Consider the following 20896-nt stretch of genomic DNA (forward strand, 5'->3'; position numbering starts at 1 on the left):
ACAGGCTGGAATGCAATGGAGCGATCTTGGCTCACTGCACCCTCCAGCTTCTGGGTTCAAGTGATTCTCTTGCCTCAATCTCCTGAGTAGCTGAGAGTACAGGCACGCGCCACCACGCCCAGCTAACTTTTGTTTTTTTATTAGAGGCAGGGTTTCACTATGTCGACCAGGCTGGTCTTGAACTCCTGACTTCAAGTCATCTACCCGCTTTGGCTCCCAAAGTGCATGGATTCCAGGAATGAGCCACTGCGCCCACCCTGGATTTCGCATTTCAAACTTTGATTCATTTTGAGTTATTTTCTGTACATGGTGAGACACAGGGGCCCAGTGTTATTTATTCTACATCTAGCTAGCCACTTATCCCAGCACCACTTACTGATAGGGAGTCCTTTCTCCATCACTTATTTTTGTTGATTTTTTTCAAGTGTCAGATGGTTTCAGATGTGCAGGTTTATATCTGGGTCTTCTAATGTGTTCCACTGTTCTGTGGAACCACGTCCCCAGCTTTTGAGTGAAAATGCCAAGCCATTACATTGTCTATGGGTGTTTCCTTGTTTTAAAGTTTTTTTAATGCCTTTAGCAGCCTACATGCATGGATTTCTTTTCTAAAATACATGCACACCCTATGTTTTCTTGTAGGAGTTGTGTGGTTTCAGAATTGAGTTTTAGGTCTTTAATGTATTTTGCATTGATTTTTGTGTTGCATGACACAAGGGTCCTATTTCAGTGTTTTCTATGTGAATATTCAGTTTGCTCAAAATCATCTATTGAACAGTCTCTCTTTTGCCCATTGTGTGTTTTTGGTGTTCTTTTGAAACACGTGTTCAATATATGTAAATTGGGGTTGAGTATTTGGTTTACTCATTCTGTCCACTTTCTTAGTTTATGCCAAATAAAAGATTGTTTTGATAATTGTAGAAGTTTGTGTTTTTCATTCATGCTTTTAACTTCTAAGTTTGTAATTATTACATAATATCCACCTTTATTACAGACTAAAGTGTACAAAGGCAGATTAGTTACTGTCTTTGGTATATTGCATGACACTGAGACTTGGGGTCCAAGCAACCTTATCATGCAGGCAGTGGGTGGACCCACCAGATAGGTCTTCAGCCCATACCTCATCCCTTCTTCCTTTTTCATCTGATAGTCACCAGTGTCTGTTGTTTTCACTTTTACGGTAGGGTGTATTCAATGTTAGCTCCACCTTAGAAGTGAGAACATGTGGCATTTGGTGTTCTGTGTTTTCCTTATTTCTCTTTAGATAATGGCCTCCAGCTCCTTTCATGTTGCTGCCAAGGACATGATTTCCTTCTTTTTTCTTTTAATTCCTGCCTAGTTTTTTGTGGTATATAGGTACCACATTTTCCTTTTCCGATCCACTGTTGACCGGTACCTAGGCTGATTTCACATGTTTGCCATTGTAAATACTGCTGCCATGACCATTTGTGTGCATGCGTGTTTTGCACAGAAGGATTTATTTTCCTCTGTGTATACCCCAGTGGTGTGATTGCTGGGTCAGATGGTAGTTCTGGTTTAAGTTCTTTGAGCAATCTCCGAAGTGCTTTCCATGGTGTCTGAAGTACTTTGCATTTTCACCAAAAGTGGACCAGTGTCCCCTTTCTCTGCTGCCTCGCCAGTGTCCTTTTTTTTTTAAACTGTGTAACCCCCATTCTGACCAGCGAGAGATATATCTCATTGTGCTTTTGATTTATATTTCTCTGACAATTAGGTTGAGCATATTTTCAATTTGTTGGTTGCTCTCACATCATCTTTCGAGAAGTGTGTGTTTATATCCATTGCCTACTAATTATTAGGGGGGTTGGCTAATTGATTTCTGTAAGGTCTTTAAGGTAGATTCTGGATATTAGGCCTTGGTCAGGCACATAGTTTGGGAACATTTTCTCTCATCCTGTATGTTGTCTGTCTACTCTGTGGGTGATTTCTTGTGTTGTGTGGTGGCTCTTTAGTGTATTAGGTCCCACATGTTGATTATTGCTGTTGTTACCGTGTCATGTGGCATCTTAGGCATATAAATGCTTTGTCAAAGCTGATGTCAAGAAGGGTATTTCCTAGGGTCTCTTGTAGGATTTTTGTACTTTGAGGTCTTCCATTTACATCTTTCATTCATCTGAGTGAACTTTGGTACATGGTGAGACGTAGAGGCCTAGTTGTACTTACTCTTCTGCATATGGCTCGCCACTTATCCCAAAACTATGGAAAAGGGAGTTCTTTCCCCTTTACTTATCATTGTGTATTTCATCCAGCATCAGGTAGTATGAGGTGTGTGGGTTTACTTCAGGTTCTCTGTTCTCTTCCACTCATCCATGTGGAAGCAGGTCCCTAGAGTTTGAGTGAAATTTCACATCAGGGAGTGTGATGCATCCAATGTAGTTTGGATTTCTCAGAATTGCTTTGGAAATGCAGGGCATTTCCTGGTCTCACATGAACTTCAGCATTGTTTATTTCTATGTCCTTAAAACCAATTTGCTCTCTAGTAAAGGTATACAATTAAAGAGTAGAGTGGGACATTATAATCCATGCATATGTACCTTGTGTAATAATGAAAGCAAGGCATTGTCTCTGTTACCTTGTGTAGTTATTATTTATTAGTTCTCTATGGTTGCAATATTCAGAATCCTTCTTTTCAGCCTTTTTTGGAAAATACGGTAGGATACAGTTAACTCTAGACATGCTACTGTGGAATAGAACAGCTGAATTTATTCCTGTCATCTGAGTGTAATATTGTATCCATTTCCCAGTTCCTGCCCCAACTCCCCAACCCCCAGGCTCTCTTCACGACTGTGGAATGTTCTACTTCTAGGAGATAAAGTCGTTTAGAGAGAAAGTTGATCTCATTCTCACATGCATGAAATCTTGCAGTGTTTGTCTCTCTCTTCCTGGCTCATTTCCTTGAAGGTCCTGTCCTCCAGGTTTCTGTATGTTGCTGCAGATGACATGGTTTCATGGATTTCTATGGCCAAGGAGGATTCCATTGTGTACTGCAGTTTCTTTATCCCTTTATCTCTGCACGAACAGGTAGGTGGATTGGATACCTTCGCTATTGTGCATAGTGCTTCAATTGCCATAAGAAGGCCGATATCTCTTCAACATAACAGATTCCATGTGCTTTCTGTGTGTAACCAGTGGTGGGATTCCTGGGTGAACGGGTAGTTGTAAAATATTTAAGTCACCTTCCACTGTTACGCTTCGTGTGTATAGTAATGTACATTCTCACCAATAGAGTATAAAATCTCTTTTTCTGCATTACTACATTGGCCACTGCCTGTGAATGTATGGGTTTTTTGTTGTTTTTGGTAAGTTTCATTCTAATTAGAGTGAGAGGTATCTGAGTGTGGTTTGCACTTAGACATGTGTGTGAGGATTAGTGAAACTGAGCAACTTCTCTGTGACCTGTCAGTCAATTCCCTGATTACTTTTCAGATGTGCCTGTTCAGGTTCTTTGCCCAGTTTTAGCTTGGGTATTAGGTTGTGTTCATTTTCCGAGTTAGAGTAGTGTTAGTTTCTCATACATGTTAGATTGCAACCCCTTTCACAGATATGATTCTGCTGAACTTTCTTTCAATCTGTAGGATGCCTTCTTTTATTATTATTATTATACTTTATGTTCTAGGGTACATGTGCACAACGTGCAGGTTTGTTGCATATGTATACATGTGCCATGTTGATGTGCTGCACCTATTAACTCGTCACTTACATTAGGTATATCTCCTATTCTATCCCTCCCCCAACCCCCGAACCCACCACAAGCCCCAGTGTGCGATATTCCCCTTCCTGTGTCCAAGTGTTCTCACTGTTCAATTCCCACCTATGAGTGAGAACATGCGGTGTTTGGTTTTCTGTTCTTGCAATAGTTTGCTGAGAATGATGGTTTCCAGCTTCATCCATGTCCCTACAAAGGACATGAACTCATCAGGATGCCTTCTTTAATGGTTCGTTGTTTCTCTTTCCCATGCGGAAGCTCTAAGATAATGTATAGTCCCATGTGTTTGTGTTCACATTTGCTAGCAGTGATTTTTGTGTCCCATCCAAAAAGAACAAAAAATAAGAAAGAAAAAGTATTGCCAAATCAATTGCATGGTCTAAGGGTTTGTTGCCATAGATAATTCTTGCTTTTGTTTTCTTTCTTTTTTGCAAACTGCATGCATAGATACAAGTTTTGCTGAAATAAACTCCCACTTTTCTTATAGGAGATTTGTGGCTCCAGGACTGGATTTAAGTGTTTTATTTTGTGCTGATTTGGGGGTATTATATTTCAGACCCTGAAATGTTGATTTCTTTGACTTGTTTTTGTCTGATATACCACAGTGGGGCTTGTGTTCAAATTAAGCTGTGGGACATCCTTTAGATACTGGGTTCAAACAATTCTCTCCTTCCTTGATGTTCCCTTAGGGGAGAGGTGTCAGAAAGTCTGGGAAGATCCATAGTTGGAAAAGTTTATCTGTGTTTCCTGGAGACTCATGGCCAGCTCCCTTCTGCACAGGACTTCTGGAGAAGGCCAGCCCTACCACTTGCATAACTACCTCCCATCTCCAGCCCTTCAGTAAATATTTAAGTGATTCATTAAATATTTACAACTTAAAAAAGTAGAGTAACCCGGTGGAACTTGAATTTAACTAGAATTTAAGTTTGAGAGTAACTGGTCAGTAGAACAAGTGACATAGATTGGGTGACATACTGTGGTTTTTAAGTGTTTTTTAGTTTGTTTGTTTTATTTTTTGTTTTCCTTAAACAGAGTTAGCAATAATTAATTTGAATAAAGAAGGAAAACATTAAACAGTTGGCAGGCGTAATGCAAACGCTATTCCATGACTTGTTCAGCCATAGCCTCAATGTGACATGCTAGACTATGAATCCTAAAGACTGGTATACGGTTACTGCACTGGAGTTACTGTTCTCATTCCAACACTATAGAACATTCTGAGTAGTGTTTTAAAATTTTATTTTAACGAAAGTTAAGGAAAAAACCCGTTACTTATACACTAAAGAAAATAAACATAAAATGGTTTCCCGCCTGACATGCAAAAGTCCCATGGCCTGATCCTGGCCAGGAGGAGCAGCTGGTGTTGAGGAGTGGGGTCAAGATGTAGCTGAGCTGCAAGCCACCTAGATGTGGTTTCCTGGTGTCACGGTCTGGGTGAAGGATGATGCAGAGCTGGTGTTCTGGCCAGCATCCCAGTGCGGCCCCAGCCACTGCAGGATGTTTCCAGCCTACTGGGATTCGGGCTCCAGCTGACAGGACAGCTTGTGGCTGCAGGACAGAGAAGCAGCTGTGAGGCCACCATAAGCTACACATCAGGTCCCCTCTCATTGCCTGACCAGCTGGAATCCTGGGTCCCCAGCAGTCCCCATGCAACAAGGTTTGATGCTGGCAGTGGAGTCATGGCCATAGGCTCTCTGCTGCTGTCCACAGGAGAGCCTCCTCTAGGCCAGGTGGGGTGGCTGACACCTGTACTGTCAGTACTTTGGGAGGCTGAGGTGGGTGGATTGCTTGAGGCCAGGAGTTTGAGACCAGCCTGGACATCATCGTGAAACCCCACCTATACCAGAACAACAACAGGAGAACGACCGGACATGGTGGTGGATAGCAGTAATCCCAGCTGCTTGGGAGGCTGAGGAAGGGCTTGAGCCCAGGAGGCAGATGTTGCAGTGAGCAGAGATGGTGACACTGCAGTGCAGCCTGGACGACAGAGCCAGACCACGTTTAAAAAAAATGGAGGCCGGGCGCGGTGGCTCAAGCCTGTAATCCCAGCACTTTGGGAGGCCGAGACGGGCGGATCACGAGGTCAGGAGATCGAGACCATCCTGGCTAACACGGTGAAACCCCGTCTCTACTAAAAAATACAAAAAACTAGCCGGGCGCGGTGGCGGGCGCCTGTAGTCCCAACTACTCGGGAGGCTGAGGCAGGAGAATGGCGTGAACCCGGGTGGCGGAGCGTGCAGTGACCTGAGATCCGGCCACTGCACTCCAGCCTGGGCGGCAGAGCGAGACTCCGTCTCAAAAAAAAAAAAAAAAAAATGGAGAGCTTTCTCCCACCCTCTGCCCATCTCCCAGGCCCTCACCTCTCCTTGTCACTGAGCTGCTCCATTCTTGAGAAACAAGTGACAAATTTCTCCAGAGGCTGAAGCCTGTAATTCATGGCAGCCACTTGGAGTAGCTGCAATTCCTGCAGAACTCGGACCTCCTAGAGACAGAGGACAGGATGCTGACAGGGCCTGGGTGGAAGACGCTGAGGGGACCTTTGGCAGGCAGGGAGAAGGGGCTGGTCCCTGGGGCCGTTCTCTGAGGGGGCCCAATGCAGCCCCCAGCCTGTTCTCAGAGTTGGATGTAAATAGCCCCTCCTGCAGGAATTGGTCTTTCATTCCAGTGCCTTTCCCACTTTCTCCACTGAGATAGGTCTCCTCCTCCTGTGTGTGTCAAACCCAGTAAAACTAAGATGTAGAGGATGGAGCCAGGGAGTGTCCTGTCCAGGGTGGACTGTGACGTCCACATCCCCAACCTCATCCAACGTGAATGTCCCAGCTGCTCACCTTTCTCCTCTTGTTGGTGTTGCCCTGGAAGTCAGATAGAGCCCATCAGAAAGGTCCCTGGCCCACAACAGCCCCACCCCATCCCTTCCCATGCTGCACTACTGCCAGGGCCACCAGGGTCAGGGGATGTGCACATGACACAACGTGAACCTGCCTCAGGCTCCGGGCTCTAGGGCAGTGGGCATGGGAGCTGAGGCTCAGGGACCTTCTGCCCCAACCCTCTGAGATGACAGACAGAGAAACTGAGGTCTCCCTTAGAAAGAAAGTGCTCAGTGACCCTGGAATTGCCTGCCCTTGGAAAGGCTCAATTTCACCCTCCTATTATGGGACTACCCTAGGGAGAGGCTGAGTCCAGCTCAGCCCACACCTCAGCAGCGCTGCAGTCAGGCAGCTCTGCAGCTTCACCACTCAGGGATAGGGACTGCTGACTGCCATGGAGCCTCTGTCAGTCAGAGGTAATGAGATGGGCCTGGCACTCCCACCCACAGGAGCAGCTGTGAGACTCTCAGGAGAGGAGGTTTTCCAAGGGCTAAGATCTAAGGGCTCCTTCCAGGCCCCTCTCCTCCCAAGCCTCAGGATCCTGGTTCCCAACCAGGCTGCCCCAGGGTCACTCACATCCAGATCATCCGGGATGGCTGAATCCAACCTGTGTAACTCAGTCAGAAAATCCCCCAGGAAGGGGACCACGCCCTGTGCCATGGAGGGGTGGGGAGGTGGGAGGGGTAGTGGTGATGAGTATTGACCCTCAGGTGCTTGCCCAAGGCCCTGTCCCATGAAATCCCATCAGCCCCTGTGTCCCAGAACCCCCGTCCCCAGGTCTCCCAGTTGTAGCAGCCGAAGACCCTCAGCTGCCTTTCCCAATTCCCTGCCTCCTCTATTCCAGCTGACCTCCAAGTCTGGCAATCACTCCTAGTTACCTCTATGGTGGGATTTTAACAAGTCACAAGGACCTGTGGTCCCAGCCTTACCCTAGGGACACTCTGAGTTCTGCTTTCCCAGACCCTTGCTCTGGTCTCTCCAATGGAGGTTTTCCAGGCCCAGTGGCCATAGGAGGGCAGGGCTGGGGAGGAAGCCCCCGCTGTGTTGATATGGAGGCCTCCAGCTGGTGGGGAAAAGAGCCCTGTCCTCTGATCCCCTGCGGTCCCTCCATGCCACAGTCTCACTCACCTTCTTCTGCCTCTGTAGCCTCATCTGGGCTCTCTGGGGGTTCCTCTCCTGGGTGGCCACCTTAAAGCTCCCCGCCTGCCAGGTGTCAGGGACAGGGACAGTGAGGCTCTCCTCCCTTCCCCCAGTTACACCCCAGCCACCCCACACTTGGATCTCCAGGGACTGGCGTGAGTCACCTGGCACAGTGCTCATACCACTGGCCAGCTCCACACTCCCTGTGTGTGTCACCCACTCATGCAGCCAGGCCTCCCTGAGACTGTTTCCTTTCTGTAAAGAGCCATGAAAACCACAGCTACCTCACAGGACCTCCTGAGTACTGTTTCCTGTAGCTGTTGTCATTGTTCTCCCCCTCATCCCTCTGAGGAAGAACCATTCACGAGCACCCTCCAATTGCTTTCTTTTCTTGAACCTCATTTCCACCCTGTGAGGCCTGCACTACAGGCTCAGCATCCCTTCATTTTCCAGATAAGGAAACAGAGACCAAGAGTGGGCAGTGACTCCCCAGGGCCCCAAAAGAGAAGGCACCTCCTCCCCATCCTGGAGGCTCTGTCTCGGCTGCCCTCACCCCATATCCCAGCACCACCACCCATCAGGGTCTTGTTCTTTGGAGTCTCTGAGTGTCTAGGTCTCCAGCCTTGCAGAGTCGTGATGGGAAAGGGACAGGGCATTTTAGGAGACCTGGTTAAGTGGCACCTGCCTATCTGAGCCCCACTGGAGTCTCTGCCACACAAACTGGGTTTGCGCCATGCCAAATCCATGGTTTGGCCTCTCCAGTGATCCCCCAGGGGAGTTCCGTGCACAGAACTCTCTTCCTCCACTCAGGATGTGGCCTCCTGAGGCGACATCTCTCACGGACATGGCAGGGTTTTCCAGAATCCTGGGTGGGGTGACATGTTGCCTTCTCATTTGCATGGAGGTTTCTGAGATCTGGTCAGGGAGGATCCCCTAGGAATGCATGGATCCCCCAGATACTTGTCATGAGCATGTGTCACTGCTAATTGGTGAGAATCCTGTGACATGACCATTTTCAGATGTCTGCAAAGGGCAGAGTGGGGAGTCCCAGCAAACACATACATCTGTCCTGAGTTTGCCCATTGGGACCCATAGCTGGGCAGTCTACTGGACTCCCTGGCATATGAGCTTCCTCTGTTGTGGTTCCCTCTTTCCCCCAGTGTGGACTGCAGTCCCTGCCCATGGAGGTGCGCTGCAGACAGAAGCAGCAGCGGAGGCCTGGTTTCCTGAGGAATTGCGGCCAGTTTGAGGAAGGAAGAAAGTCCCACCTACCATGACCACCCCCCAGCCTGGAGGAAGCTCCATGCCAGCAGCATGGACCAGCATGGGAGCCAGAGTCCTGCTAATGCTGCAGCTCATCACCCTCACTCAGAAGCCCAGCAGCCATTGCCACATCCTATTTCCAGGGCCTGCTGCCCCCGTGCCCCCACGTGCCCATCGACCCACACACCTCTCCTCCTGTTTGCCCAAAGTAGGCATGGAGGGAATTTTTCAAGTCCACTTTTAGTAGGTAAGTCAAAACATTACAAAATAACCACTGCACACCGGGATCAATGCCCTTCCAAACTCACTCTTTCCTCTGACCCTTAAACACTTGTCCCACATCTCCCAGACTCCACTGTACCTTGATCAGCAGGTCCCTCTTCACTGCAGTGTCTTTTTTGCAGAGTTCTTTTAGATATTTTGAGCTTTTGCTATTGATAGAAGAAAGAAAAAAGGGTAAATTTGGGAATCACGGGGGAGATTTGTGAATTCCAATCCCTTTTGTTTGAAAACCCAGTGAATCTCAGCTTCCTGCGTGAGAGTTTCCAGTGGGGTCGTCTGATGACAAGGGCTCCAGAGGACCAGGGTGGGACTGTCATGCTCCTCCCCTGGCCCATCTCCACTTCACATGAGCCCCTGCGTGTTCACAGTTAGCTTCCAGCTGGACACAGTTCCACTGCTGGGTGCAAACACCTGACACCCTCCAGTTGGCTCCAGTCTGTTCCTGATGGTTAAAAATCCTTAGTCCTGAGTTGGAAATCTTTGCCTAGGAGTCCAGGGCAGCTTAGTGACCACACACACCAGCCCATCCCTGCCTCCAGCGTCCCTGTTCTCCAAGAACCTTTCAGAGTCGTTGAGGGCACATGGGGAGAACTATGGGTCCCTAAGTCAACTCTGGTGCTCCCGTGGAGGGAGCTCCTCACCTGGACACTGCTGCCCACGTCTTGTGTAGCCGATGTATTGGGTTGCTGCGCAGAGCAGAGACGATGGCATGCACTGAGGAGAAGTTGTTGAGGCGTAGGCACTCCTGGAGAGGGAAGAGTGAGCTGTGAGGTCCAGAGTTGGAGTCCGACCCACTTCAGCCTCAGCCCCCTCTGCTGAGATCTCCCTTCTTGAATGAAGCAGAGGCCCAGGGAGCCTCAGGAGGGTACACCTGGGGCTGAGTGAATGTCACTCATCTAGAAAGATTTCAGTTCAACCCAAGGAAGATCCCAGGTCAGACGTGAGCAGCCACCACTGGGCCATGGGGGTCAAGGTCAGGGAAGTTCAGAGAAGAAGGGCCTAGGGGATGTGTAGGGCTCAGGCTAGAGATACAGATGCCAATCCTGAAAGCTGATGGAGGAGAAGAGGCAGTTCCCCATTTTTAAAGAGGGAATCCCAAGGCCCAACCATGGCTTACCCTGGCCACCTTGATCCAGTGCTCCACCACCCTGGCCCTATCCTGGACCCTCATGCTGTGGTCCCCGAGGCAGGAGGTGGTGACACAGTTGGCGAGCCTGTTGAAGTGTGCAATGGTGGCACAAACTGTGGGTGCCACGTGCTCACTCCCCTTCTGATGTCGTTGGCCCCAGATGGAGCCCAAGCATTCGTAGAGCTCCATCTTCTTGAACAGATCCTTTGGGGAAGGAGGAGAGTGTCATGGACACAGCACACCCCAGCTCAGAGTCACCCACAGTCCCAGGCAGGGACTGAGCTCACAGTCATCCACAGTCTCTGGCAGGAACCGAGCTGGAGCTCAGAAAGCTTTAAAATATGCTCCAGACTTGTGGGAGTCCCTGGGTTTGGTTTTCTGCCCACCGAGGGCCCTGAATGCATCATGTCCCAGAAACCAACAAGGGTGGGAAGAGAGAGTGACATTTTCTCCCAGGCCATCCTCATTCCAAGAACTAGAAGGTGGCTCAGGCCTCCCCATCCTGAGGCCTCATCTTCCTCCCATCCCAATCAGCCCTCTACTCCTTCTCTCCCTACTGGTGCAGTTTCCTTGCAGCAGCTGCAACCTTGGGCTCTGTTTGGGTGTCTGCCATAGAATCTAGTATGCATCAGGTACCTAATAAGTGCTGAGGGTAGTGAGGCTCCTGAGCAGCTGGGTGAGTGACCCATGGCCCTGCCTGCCCCTCAGTGATCACCTGCCCTGTCCTGCTTTCTGTCCATCCCCTGTCATTCAGTCTGCACAGTCACTCTGTGCAGCTGGCACGGGCGATGTCCCATCTCTGCTGTCCACATGCAGACAGGGAAGGCTTGTGGGTGAGGAAACTCATCCAGATCCCATGGTTGGTAAGAAGTGGGGCTGAAACTGGACCCAGGGCATTGGCCGCTCCTCAGAGACAGGCTGGCCTGAGACAGCTGGTGCCAGAGGCACAGCCTGCGAAGCCCAGCTGCTCACCGCATCCATAAGGGTCAGCTGCTCAGCCAGCAGCCTGGGAGGGAAGGTCGTGATGTCCGGCAGCTCCTCAGTGTGTTGGCTCTGGACAGTCCCGGGACAGGGACAGGGTGACTCTGGGGCTGACTGTGGCTCCAGCACTGTTCCTGGAGGGGGCCCTTCCCCTGGTGCTGGTGCTGATGCTGAATGTAGATATCCTGGTGCATCCAGGGCTACAGGTGACTCTGGCTCTAGAGCAGGCCGCAGCTCCGCCAGCAGTGGTGGTGCTGGCTCCAGGGCCAGCATTGTTAATGCGTGTTGCCCAGGAGGTGGAGCAGGATCTGGAAAAGGAGAAAAGGTCACCATTCCAGTCACTCTTCACTGGGATTTCCAAGTATAGAAATGCCTGGATGGAATTTAAGGGAATTATAGCCCCAAAACACCACCCCCGGAAAGTCTTCTCACCATCTGGCTTGGCCTCGTTGGGCTCCAGAAGCACCAACTGGCCTAGGACAATTTCCTGATGGTCCTCCACGCCCAGTCCAGGCCAGGCGAAGGTCCTGAAGGCCAGCTTTATCCAGAAAGATGACCGTTGCAGGGCCTGGCAGCAAACTGAGGTGTTTTCAGGGGGCCAGGTGAACAAAATGGAGGTGGTGGTGCTGGTGATGGAGTGGACAGCTGAGTCAGAGGCCTGGCCTTCTCCCACACAACCCTCCAGGGCACCCTTGCGTGGTTCTGGGTCCCTGGCCTCTTGCTGCCTGTGTAGAGGACAGCCCCACCCTACCCCAAGCCATCAGTGCTGTCCTGGATGGGGCAGACCTGGCCATGCAACAGGGCTCTACAGACCCTTGTGTGCCCCGGCGTCCCACTGACATTCTCTTTCCAATGGCCCTGGAGCACAGCACTGTGCACCTGGGCACTCAAGACTGCAGCTCCAGGCAGATTTGTGAGCAGCTTGCTCATCAAAGCTCCAGCTTTGGTTCCCCTGGTCCTGGGGTTAGGAGGGTAGGGGCAGATGTTGGGTGGAGGAGGACAGGGAGAGCTGGGAAGGCACAGTGCTGGGGATGGGTCTCTCAGTGGCCACTTGTGGCCCCAGCCTCACCTCTCCTTTGCAAGGGACCTAAGTCTTCATTTACAGAACTCACTGTTTGCCTCTTGCAGGGGAAGTCCCCAGATGTCAGCCTTGTTGTGGGAATTATAAGACATATGAACCCCAGAGCTCCTTTAGTCTCTCCCCAGCCAGAGTCCACATATTTCCTCCCATGTTTTGTGGGTGAAGAGGCCCTTCAGAACCCTAAGTCCCCCCAGTTTATACTTGTTGGGCTCCGTCATTCTAGTCAGGATCTGGGAGGATGCCACCATATATAGAGGAGGCCATGAGGGTTTCCCCTCTAACATTCTGTAGATATGATTTGTTTATTCCGTCTACTGTGAGCACCTGACTCTGAGTAGAATTGAGGCCCAGGGATTGTCATCTGCCTTGTTTATGAAATTAGGCCAAGTCACAAGAAGAACGATGCACAAATGAGGTGTTTTGTATGTATGTGTTGAATGAGTGAACCCCAACCATTGGAGAACCCAGTGAGCCTCTCCAGATGTCTGAGTGGGCCTGTGGCTCCTTTTTCAGCATGAAGGGACCCCTCTTCTGTCTGTGTCAAGGAGAAAGTCCAGCCAGAAGGAAACTCAGACATCCTTTAGCAATGCCATTGCAGACTTGCTTTCTATGTGCCTTTCCAAACAGCAAGAGAGATGGGCCATTGCGGCAGAATGCTGAGAGCTGCTTCAGTGAGTGGGAAGAGAAAAGTAATAAACATGAATCACAGCACCCACAGCAGATTGTCCAGAGTTTTAGGCTCTACGGACCCCTTTGTTTGCTGTGTCTTAGATCATTCAGTCCCTACAAGAGCCCTGTGAGCTTCATCTTCTCATTACTCCCTGTTCCACAGGAGCCAACTGAGGCTCCAAGAGGTGCATCTTCAAGACACAGCCAGTAGGGGACAGAGGCACCTCCGTGCCTTGGAGGGGATGGACACTCACCTTCTAACCAGTAGTTCCAAAAAGTGTGGCACGGTGATAAAGTCCCAGGAGGGACCCAGGCAGGTGGCATAGGAGGAGATGGGTTTAGTTAGAAAGGCTGGAACCAGGGACTCCAATAGCTTCTCCCCTGTGCTGGGCTGGAAAGTTGGCATCCTGCAGTTCTCATTTTCATACTAGGGGGACAAGGAGGGACATGGGAGTCAGTGTAACACCATGAACCACCACAGGACCGGGCTCTGGAAATCACTCCAAGAAGCATCAACCCTTCAGGGACTTGTGCATGTGGAGACCCTGGGTGCCCATGGTGAAAAGGGTTCTAGGCTTTCAAGGTAAAATTGCATGTGAGGATGGAGAAGGAGAAAATGATTCATGCCTTCAAGGTGAATGTCAGCTGTGGGGCAATAGCACCCTCTGTATCAACAGCCTGCATGAAGAGCATCATCCCTGCAATCCTCAAAAATCACCCTCATGGTGGAGAAGAGGAGATGCGGGCTTTTGGATGTCAGATACTTGCTCAGCAGCACCCGGGTCAGAGGAGAGCACCTTCCACAGGGAGGACTGGATGAAATTCCCTCTAGGCCACCTGAGGCTCCACTTCTGTATGGAAGGGAACGGCCTGGGGAGGTCTCATCCCCTCCTTATTTTAGTGACAGCGCACCAGACAAGATGCTCTAGAAGAAGCCTTTGACTTAAAAGGATATGATTGTTTTTGTTCTTTAACATGAATGTGAGTCTGGAGAAACAGCTACAGCCATCCCAGCCCTGGCCAAGGGGAAAATGCCGGAAGACTCCAGGGTGGGAGGAAGCGCATCCCAACGCCTAGGATCTGCCAGGTGACTTGTGGAAGAGAAAACGCAGGCAGGTATTGAAACCGGGAAAGGTTACGGAAATGTATGTTTAAAACTGGAAATGAAACAAGGTAATTTTCTCTGCTACACAGACAGCAGATTGGCAAAAAGTTAAGAGCATGTTAGTATTCAGGGGAGGTTGTGTTCAAAGAAGCAGCTACCTTCAGAGGCTGCTGGTGACCGTGTGAGCAGCTGGAGCCCTTTTGGAAAGTCAGCTGGCTAGAGCTGTTGAAACTTGCTATCTGCACATACTTTCACCCAGATTTCCCTTTCCCGGGTGTGTCTTCCACAGGGGATTTGTGTATTTTATGGGTTGAATTGTGTCCCCTCCCCCAAATGTAACTGTTTCTATTCTTAACCCCAGAGACTCAGAATGTGACTGTGTTTGGACACAGAGTTCTCCAAGAGGTAATTCAGGTGAAGTGAGTTCATTAGGGTGGCCCCTAATTTAATATGCCTGGGGTTCTTACAAGGATAGGTGGGCAGCGCACAGAGAAGTTGAAGAGAAGACCCTGTGCTGACCGAGATAGAAGTCAGCCATCTCCACGGCAAGGAGAGAGGCCCAGAGAAACCACCCCAGACTGACAGCTTGACATTGGGCTTCCAGTCTCCAGAATTGTGAGGAACCAGATTTCTGTGGTTACGCCCTTCAGTCAGCGTGGCATGTTATGGCAGCCCTGGGAAACTGCTCCAGCCTATTAGGACACACTTAGGATTATGCTGCCTATAGAAAGGCTGCCTAGATAGGGAATTTTATCATGACAGCCTCCACCAGCACTGAGAGGCTGACCCACTGTGGAACAGGGCCTCCGTTAAGGAATATTACAGTGACATGCGAGGGTGCAGCTCCTGCCCAGTGGGTCTGCAGGGATGCGTTCTCTGAGATGACACTTTAAAGACAGATGCATAGAGGAGCTTCACCTTCTTTTGTTGTAATCACCACCCCCGCAACTCGTTTGTGTAGAAGTGGTGTTTAAGTCCTGGAAGAGGTCGGCAGGGCAGAGGAGCTGCCTGTTGCCGGAGATACACTTAGGGTGGGGAGTTAAAATGACAACAGTATGAGTATGTTTCTACAGTGTTACCATTGTACCCAATTCTTATAGCAACATGCCGGGATACTCCTGGCATAGTATAAAGCGAAAACAGAAGGATTTTCTCTGATCTTCCTCTGATAGGTGAAAGGGACTTTGCCTGTAACCAAGTTGCCACTGGGGACTAATGGCAGCCAGATTCCTTTGGGAGAGGACAGCGGCTCACTCAAGTGTGAAAGCCCTAGGACAGAGCCTAGCGAGTCCCCATATTCGTATTTGAGTCCTGGGTCCACCCTGGTTTTCTGGAGTCCCTGTCTGTGGAGACCCTTCTGTGCCCAATCTCACCCCAGACCAGCACTGGCCATGGTTGGTAGCAGGCGGCCCCTGCCCTTCTTTGAAGAAGATGGAGAAATGGAATCCATCCAACAGCTCCTGCTTGATCTGCTGTGTGGAGCTCTGCAAAGAAATTGCCTGAGAGCCAGGCGAAGAGGTGTCAGTGGCCTGCCTGGCTGACCCCATAGTGGGATACCCCATTAGAACTCCTCCCTGGCGCCCCCTTCCGCAACAGGATTTGGCACATAGGAGCATTTATATAGACCTCCAGCCAGAGGATGTTGACGTCTCTGGCAGATGAAGCTTGAGGTCTTGGGATTCAGATCTGAGCAGACAAACTATGTCCTCGACACTCACCTTCCCATCCTGAAGGCATGGCCTGGGCTGTGAACCTGACATACCGACCAGGCTCCAACCCCCCAACAACCTACCTGCTCCTGTCCAGGGAGGGCCCCTCTTCTCCTGTTTCCCCCAAACACATGGGGAGGGGCTCAGCGCTGCCCTGATGGACACAGCTGAGGCCTGGCCTGGATGGGCCTGCCCTGGGTCCTGTGTTACCTGTGGGTGCCTTCTGGCAAACGGCCAGGGGCGTCGAGGGTGAGGATTGAACTAATGTCTATATTCTCGAGAAAGACTCTCATTTTGGCCTCTTCTGCGACGAGGAGGTCGACAGCACGTCGGGACACAGCAAGAGAACATGTTGTTCCCTTGGGTGTCAACTACCAACTGAGCTGGAAATGGGGCTGTGTGTATAATATGGGTGCCTAGTTACCAGAATTCTAAGTTCTGTTGGGGTCTGTCAGCAAGGAAGTGAGGTCACATCTTGTAGGTTCCATCCTGTAAGCTCCTCCTTTCCATAAGACCTACTCAAAGGCCTCATTGGGCTTCTGGCCGCTCACCCTCCCCCATCAACTCCTTACCTTTCACCATTATGCCAAAGTGTGCCCCTTCAGCACCTTGGGAAGACCTGGATGTAACCAGGGTCCCAGTTTTAAGGAGACAGTTCTGGGTCAAACAACCTTTATCTTAGCAGTTGTGAGACCCTAGAGAACTCCTTTGGTGTTTTGGGGCCTTCCCAGCATGCACAATGGGGGTTATGCTAGCATCTCCCTCCTAGGGAACTCATGAGGTGTGTTTTGAGATAGATCTTATAAAACTCATGATGTGATGTTCCCTGTAGATATTGCACACAGTTACAGATGGAAGAAATACCAGAAGCGTTGAGAGGTAGCATGGAAGAGAACTCCAGTGGGCCTGGGGTCCACAGTGTGGTCTCAGGAGAAGACACTTTTGCTCTGGGCCTCCTCTTTCATGATGCACCAGTAGAGGTTGAGATTAAATGAAATTCAGACATCCTCCTCCTCTGACATTTCACCTTCCAGTGCCTTCCAATTTTATTTAGACCCAGACCCTGTGCCCCATCTCAGCCGAGGGTGGGCAGCATCCACAAAGACAGCACTGAGGGCTTAGTGACTCCCTTCTGAATGATGGAATAGGACACACATGATGGAACGCACTTCTGGGGTAGTTCAGGATGTTACAACAAAGAGCCATAGCCTGGGGAGCTCATCAAAAACAGAATTATGTTTCTCCCAGTTCTGGAGGCTGGAAGTTGGATATCAGGGTACCAGCCTGGTCAGGCCTTAGTGAAGTCTCCTGCCACATTCACTGAGCTTTTACAATGCTGTCCTTTCTTTGGAGGACGGCTCAAATTTAGGAGCATGGGTAGACCTCCATTCAAAGCCCAGCTCCCACTTGTAGCTTGGTGACCGTGAGGAAGTCATAGAACATCCCTGTGCCTGTTTTCTCCTCTGAGAAATGGCGTTAGTGAGAATTGCTTCCCTTTTTAATCACAGAAAATAAAGCATGCAAAGAAGTTAACTCGGTGCCATTGGGCAGAGAGTGAGAGGCCAGCAAACCAGAGAGATAAACTTGCCCATATCAGTGGTGAGGAGTGGGGAGAGTGGGTGAGGCTGGGGCAGGAAGCAGGCCAGCCTGCCAGAGCCCAGGAACAGGTGAAGGGCAAGAGTGAGCTCCTCACCCTGAATTCTCAGGGGACACAGACATGCAGGGCCTATGGGGAGCACAATCATCAGGGCTGCCCTCGTTCCCCTGGTTTCCCCCATATCTGATGTGGTCCCAGGGCCCCCTCCTCCTGTGTTTCCTCTCTGCCCTGCTGTCTTCCTGGCTGCCCTCCCAGGACTCATTTTTGGCCCTGGTCAGGTGGAGTCTTGAGGTAACTATAGGCCTGTTAATAACTCCTCAGAGGTTCAACCCGCCGTTTGTTGAGACCTCTGAGCTTAGTCAGAGACCTCCACCCGCTGGGACCTGAGAGAAGGCTGGAGGGAGCTGACAGTGCAATGGCGGTTTTCCCTGGGGCTGCCGCTCCAGGACCCACTGGCAGGTATCTGCCAAATTCGAACTTTCTTTTGGGTCTCTGGGGTTCTGAGGTGTGATTTTCCCTCTGAAGATAGGCTGAGTCCCTGGTGGGTGCCTTAGCCTCAGAAATGGGTCCCCCTGAGCTGGGAGCTGTGCTCTAGCCTCAGTGTGCTAGGATACCTCACACCTGGCCCTGCCCATTCCGGCTTCCAAAGCCCACGGAGAGGGTCTGTAGAAATTGCTAGACACGAAAGGGCTACAAATAAGTCATAGGAAGTGTATTTACATAACTCAGTGGTTTTCAGCCATTACTATACATTTACTTCAGGAAAGGAGATATTTAAAAATGTGAATACCCTGTGTCACCCTGCAGAGATTTGGGTTTATTTGATGGGGCAGAAAACAGGCATCTTTGGTTGTTTGTTTGTTTGTTTGATTGTAACAGGATCTTGTGCTGTGGCCCAGGTTGTAACACAGTGGCATGATCATGGGCACTGCAACCTTGACCTCCCGGGCTCAAGGAATCCTCCCTTCTCAGCCTCCCAAGTGGGTGGGACTATGGGCATGTACCATCATGCCATGCTAATTTTTGTGTTTTGTAGAGACAGGGTCTCACCATTGCACTCAGGCTGGTCTTAAAGTCCTAACCTCAAGCTGTACTCCTGCCTCTGCCTCCCACAATGCTGAATTTATCTTTTAAGATCTTCCCTAGTGCTTTGAGTAGGCACCCAAGCAAAGAAGGCTTTGCTTGCAGAAGGCTTGTGGAACCCTGTTGAGGCTGCATCTTCTTCACAGCCATCAGATTGTTCCCTGAGGTGTCTGCTTAGCAGTGCACAGGCTATTTACATCAAGGGCTTTGGGGAGCTATTGGGTTTGGGGGTTGGCTGGGGCATGAGTGTTGGCTGTGGGATCTGTCACAACCTGGTCCTATGGGACACCCAGTCTAGGATCCTTCTTCCCAGACCACCATCCTGCCTCTCACTGCTCCTATGACAGGAGGCCAAATATGCTACCCTGGACAGAGGCATCCAGGTGCAGGACCGAAGTGGGGTGACTCGCATCAGGAGGGGTGCAGCTGCTTGCTGGAAGGGTGTTGGGAAGTGTTGGTCCGCCAGCTGTCACGTCCTCCTGTTCTGCTGAATCCCAGCGATCTTCACTTGGTGTCTGGGTTTCAGAAGGGTGTGGCCCTGGGTTCTTGGCTGGCTGAGCTGGTGCTTTTGCAGCCTCTGGGGCTCTTGTATGTGAGGCCTGACCTGAGTTGCTTCAGGAAACTTTTGCCCCTGAGGCTGCCTCCTGCTTAAGAGCAGAGCCTTTGTGTGGAGATCTGGCTGGCCTCCCTAGCGCCCAGCGTGTCCTGTCCTGTTATGTCTGGGTTTGAGGCTGTGTGCAGGGGTCTCTTCCCATAGGGGAGGCAAGGCCAGTCATGTTTGTCAGCGTGAAGCATGGCGATCCCAGCTGGCTGTGGCCGGCCTTTGACTGAAGGAGTCTGAGAATGACCAGGCCTGGGGAGCTGCCCTTCCTGGGAAACAGCGTGTCCCCTCCCCTACTGTAGAGTTTCTGGATGTGACCCAGAGTGTGCTGGGCCTCTGTAGCATGTGCTGGGTGTAGCCGTGTGATTCAGGGTGGGAGGTGCGGGGGACCATCTGCTCTGAGCCAGGTAAGGCCTGGACAGGACTGGGGCAGCCCTCGAAGAAGCCAAGTCTGATGGGAGAGTAGGCATGGGTAGAGAGGGGACACAGTCACCAGGGCTGTGTGTCACCTGTTCTTGCTGCTTGGTCTGCCATTGGAGTGATAACAGAGGTGGAGGCTGCTGTGGACCCTCTTTGGCTTCCTGCAAGCAGGTGTTCACGGGGGGAGCAAGGTGGGTGGGGGAAAAAACTGGTCTGTGAGGTGTTGAGTGGTTTTTTTTTTTTTTTTTTTTTTTTTTTTTTTTTTTTTTTTTTTTTGAGACGGAGTCTCGCTCTGCCGCCCAGGCTGGAGTGCAGTGGCCGGATCTCAGCTCACTGCAGGCTCCGCCTCCCGGGTTCACGCAATTCTCCTGCCTCAGCCTCCCCAGTAGCTGGGACTACAGGCGCCCGCCACCTCGCCCGGCTAGTTTTTTGTATTTTTTAGTAGAGACGGGGTTTCACCGTGTTAGCCAGGATGGTCTCGATCTCCTGACCTCGTGATCCGCCCGCCTCGGCCTCCCAAAGTGCTGGGATTACAGGCTTGAGCCACCGCGCCCGGCCTGAGTGGTTTTTTGTATGTCATTGTCCTTTTTCTCTCTGCTGTCCCCAACAGCTCTGCTGTACCAGCCCATTGACCAAGTAAGTCACTCAGAGCATCCTGGTCCTATGCACCAGTGTTAAGGCCCCTGAAGGGCCAGAGAGGGCTTAGGAGTTTCTCAGAAGACTGAGCCCGGGGTGGGAGGGCACCAGAGTCACTGAGAACAGACCATTTGAAAAGTCAGGCAGAGGGATCCTGGGCCCTGAGTATGCCTCCCTGGCCTGTGGTAACCATGCCAACAGGGCCAGGGCCTCAATAGAGCTTAGCTACTGAGCTTGGCATTTGGCCAATTGCTCTCTTGGTGGAGGCAGGAAGGTCCTGCTTCCCCAACCCCTGTCTTTTGGTCTCCAGGATCCTTGGAGCAGCTGCAGGGTGGGTAGAGGGGTGTCTCTCCCAGCTGCGTGGTGAGATGAGCCTCCACCTGGCTGCCTCTGCCGGGAGAAAAGAGTAAAGACTGCAGCAGGGAGAAAAGCCAGCTGGGGCCCTTTTAGAGTCAACCCTGCTGTTCCGATTCTAATTTTCAGTTCAGATTTTGCAGGCATGAGTGTGGGTCCCTGAGGGCCTGCCCTTTGAATTCTCTTGGTGAGGACTGAGCATTCCCCAGGGGCTTCTCACTGATCCCTGGAAACACATCCCTCAATTCACCAGCTCAT

General features: G+C 50.7%; 1 protein-coding gene and 1 pseudogene across 4 annotated transcripts in view; one reads left to right on the forward strand and one right to left on the reverse strand.

Annotated features, from left to right (window-relative positions):
- LOC100427985 (glutathione hydrolase 5 proenzyme-like) overlaps window positions 1-20896 on the forward strand; it is a 48305-nt pseudogene that overhangs the window by 21004 nt on the left and 6405 nt on the right. Inside the window, exon 8 of the transcript XR_013399471.1 lies at window positions 8889-9238. The product of XR_013399471.1 is annotated as a glutathione hydrolase 5 proenzyme-like (transcript). The remainder of the gene's footprint in view (window positions 1-8888; window positions 9239-20896) is intronic.
- On the reverse strand, window positions 5092-15909 carry LOC106995478 (ral-GDS-related protein-like). 3 transcript variants are annotated; one of them, XM_028843019.2, is made up of 12 exons: window positions 15612-15909; window positions 13388-13560; window positions 11816-12009; window positions 11375-11691; window positions 10391-10606; window positions 9915-10018; window positions 9353-9422; window positions 7717-7791; window positions 7165-7239; window positions 6550-6573; window positions 6082-6203; window positions 5092-5269 (listed from the first exon to the last, which is right to left on the reverse strand). In XM_028843019.2, the coding sequence occupies exons 1-12, from the start codon at window positions 15852-15854 to the stop codon at window positions 5230-5232; spliced, it is 1653 nt and encodes a 550-aa protein (XP_028698852.2). In that variant the 5' UTR covers window positions 15855-15909; the 3' UTR covers window positions 5092-5229. The 3 variants fall into 3 exon arrangements, 2 of the variants coding, with proteins under 2 accessions (XP_028698852.2, XP_028698853.2); XM_028843020.2 differs by lacking the exons at window positions 13388-13560; window positions 15612-15909 and adding an exon at window positions 12135-12439; XR_013399469.1 differs by lacking the exons at window positions 6082-6203; window positions 7165-7239; window positions 7717-7791; ... (5 more) ...; window positions 13388-13560; window positions 15612-15909 and having other exon boundaries at window positions 5150-5269.

This window comes from Macaca mulatta, chromosome 10, assembly GCF_049350105.2.
Source record: "Macaca mulatta isolate MMU2019108-1 chromosome 10, T2T-MMU8v2.0, whole genome shotgun sequence".
Lineage (NCBI taxonomy): Eukaryota > Metazoa > Chordata > Mammalia > Primates > Cercopithecidae > Macaca > Macaca mulatta.

Coding starts and splice junctions, on each gene's coding strand:
- LOC106995478 (XM_028843019.2), bottom strand. CDS start 15,854: ATGCTCCTATGTGCCAAATCCTGTTGCGGAAGGGGGCGCCAGGGAGGA. Junction 11,692..11,815: donor CAACGAGGCCAAGCCAGATG/GTGAGAAGACTT, acceptor CTCCTTTTCCAG/ATCCTGCTCCACCTCCTGGG. Junction 6,574..7,164: donor CCATCCCGGATGATCTGGAT/GTGAGTGACCCT, acceptor TCTGACTTCCAG/GGCAACACCAACAAGAGGAG.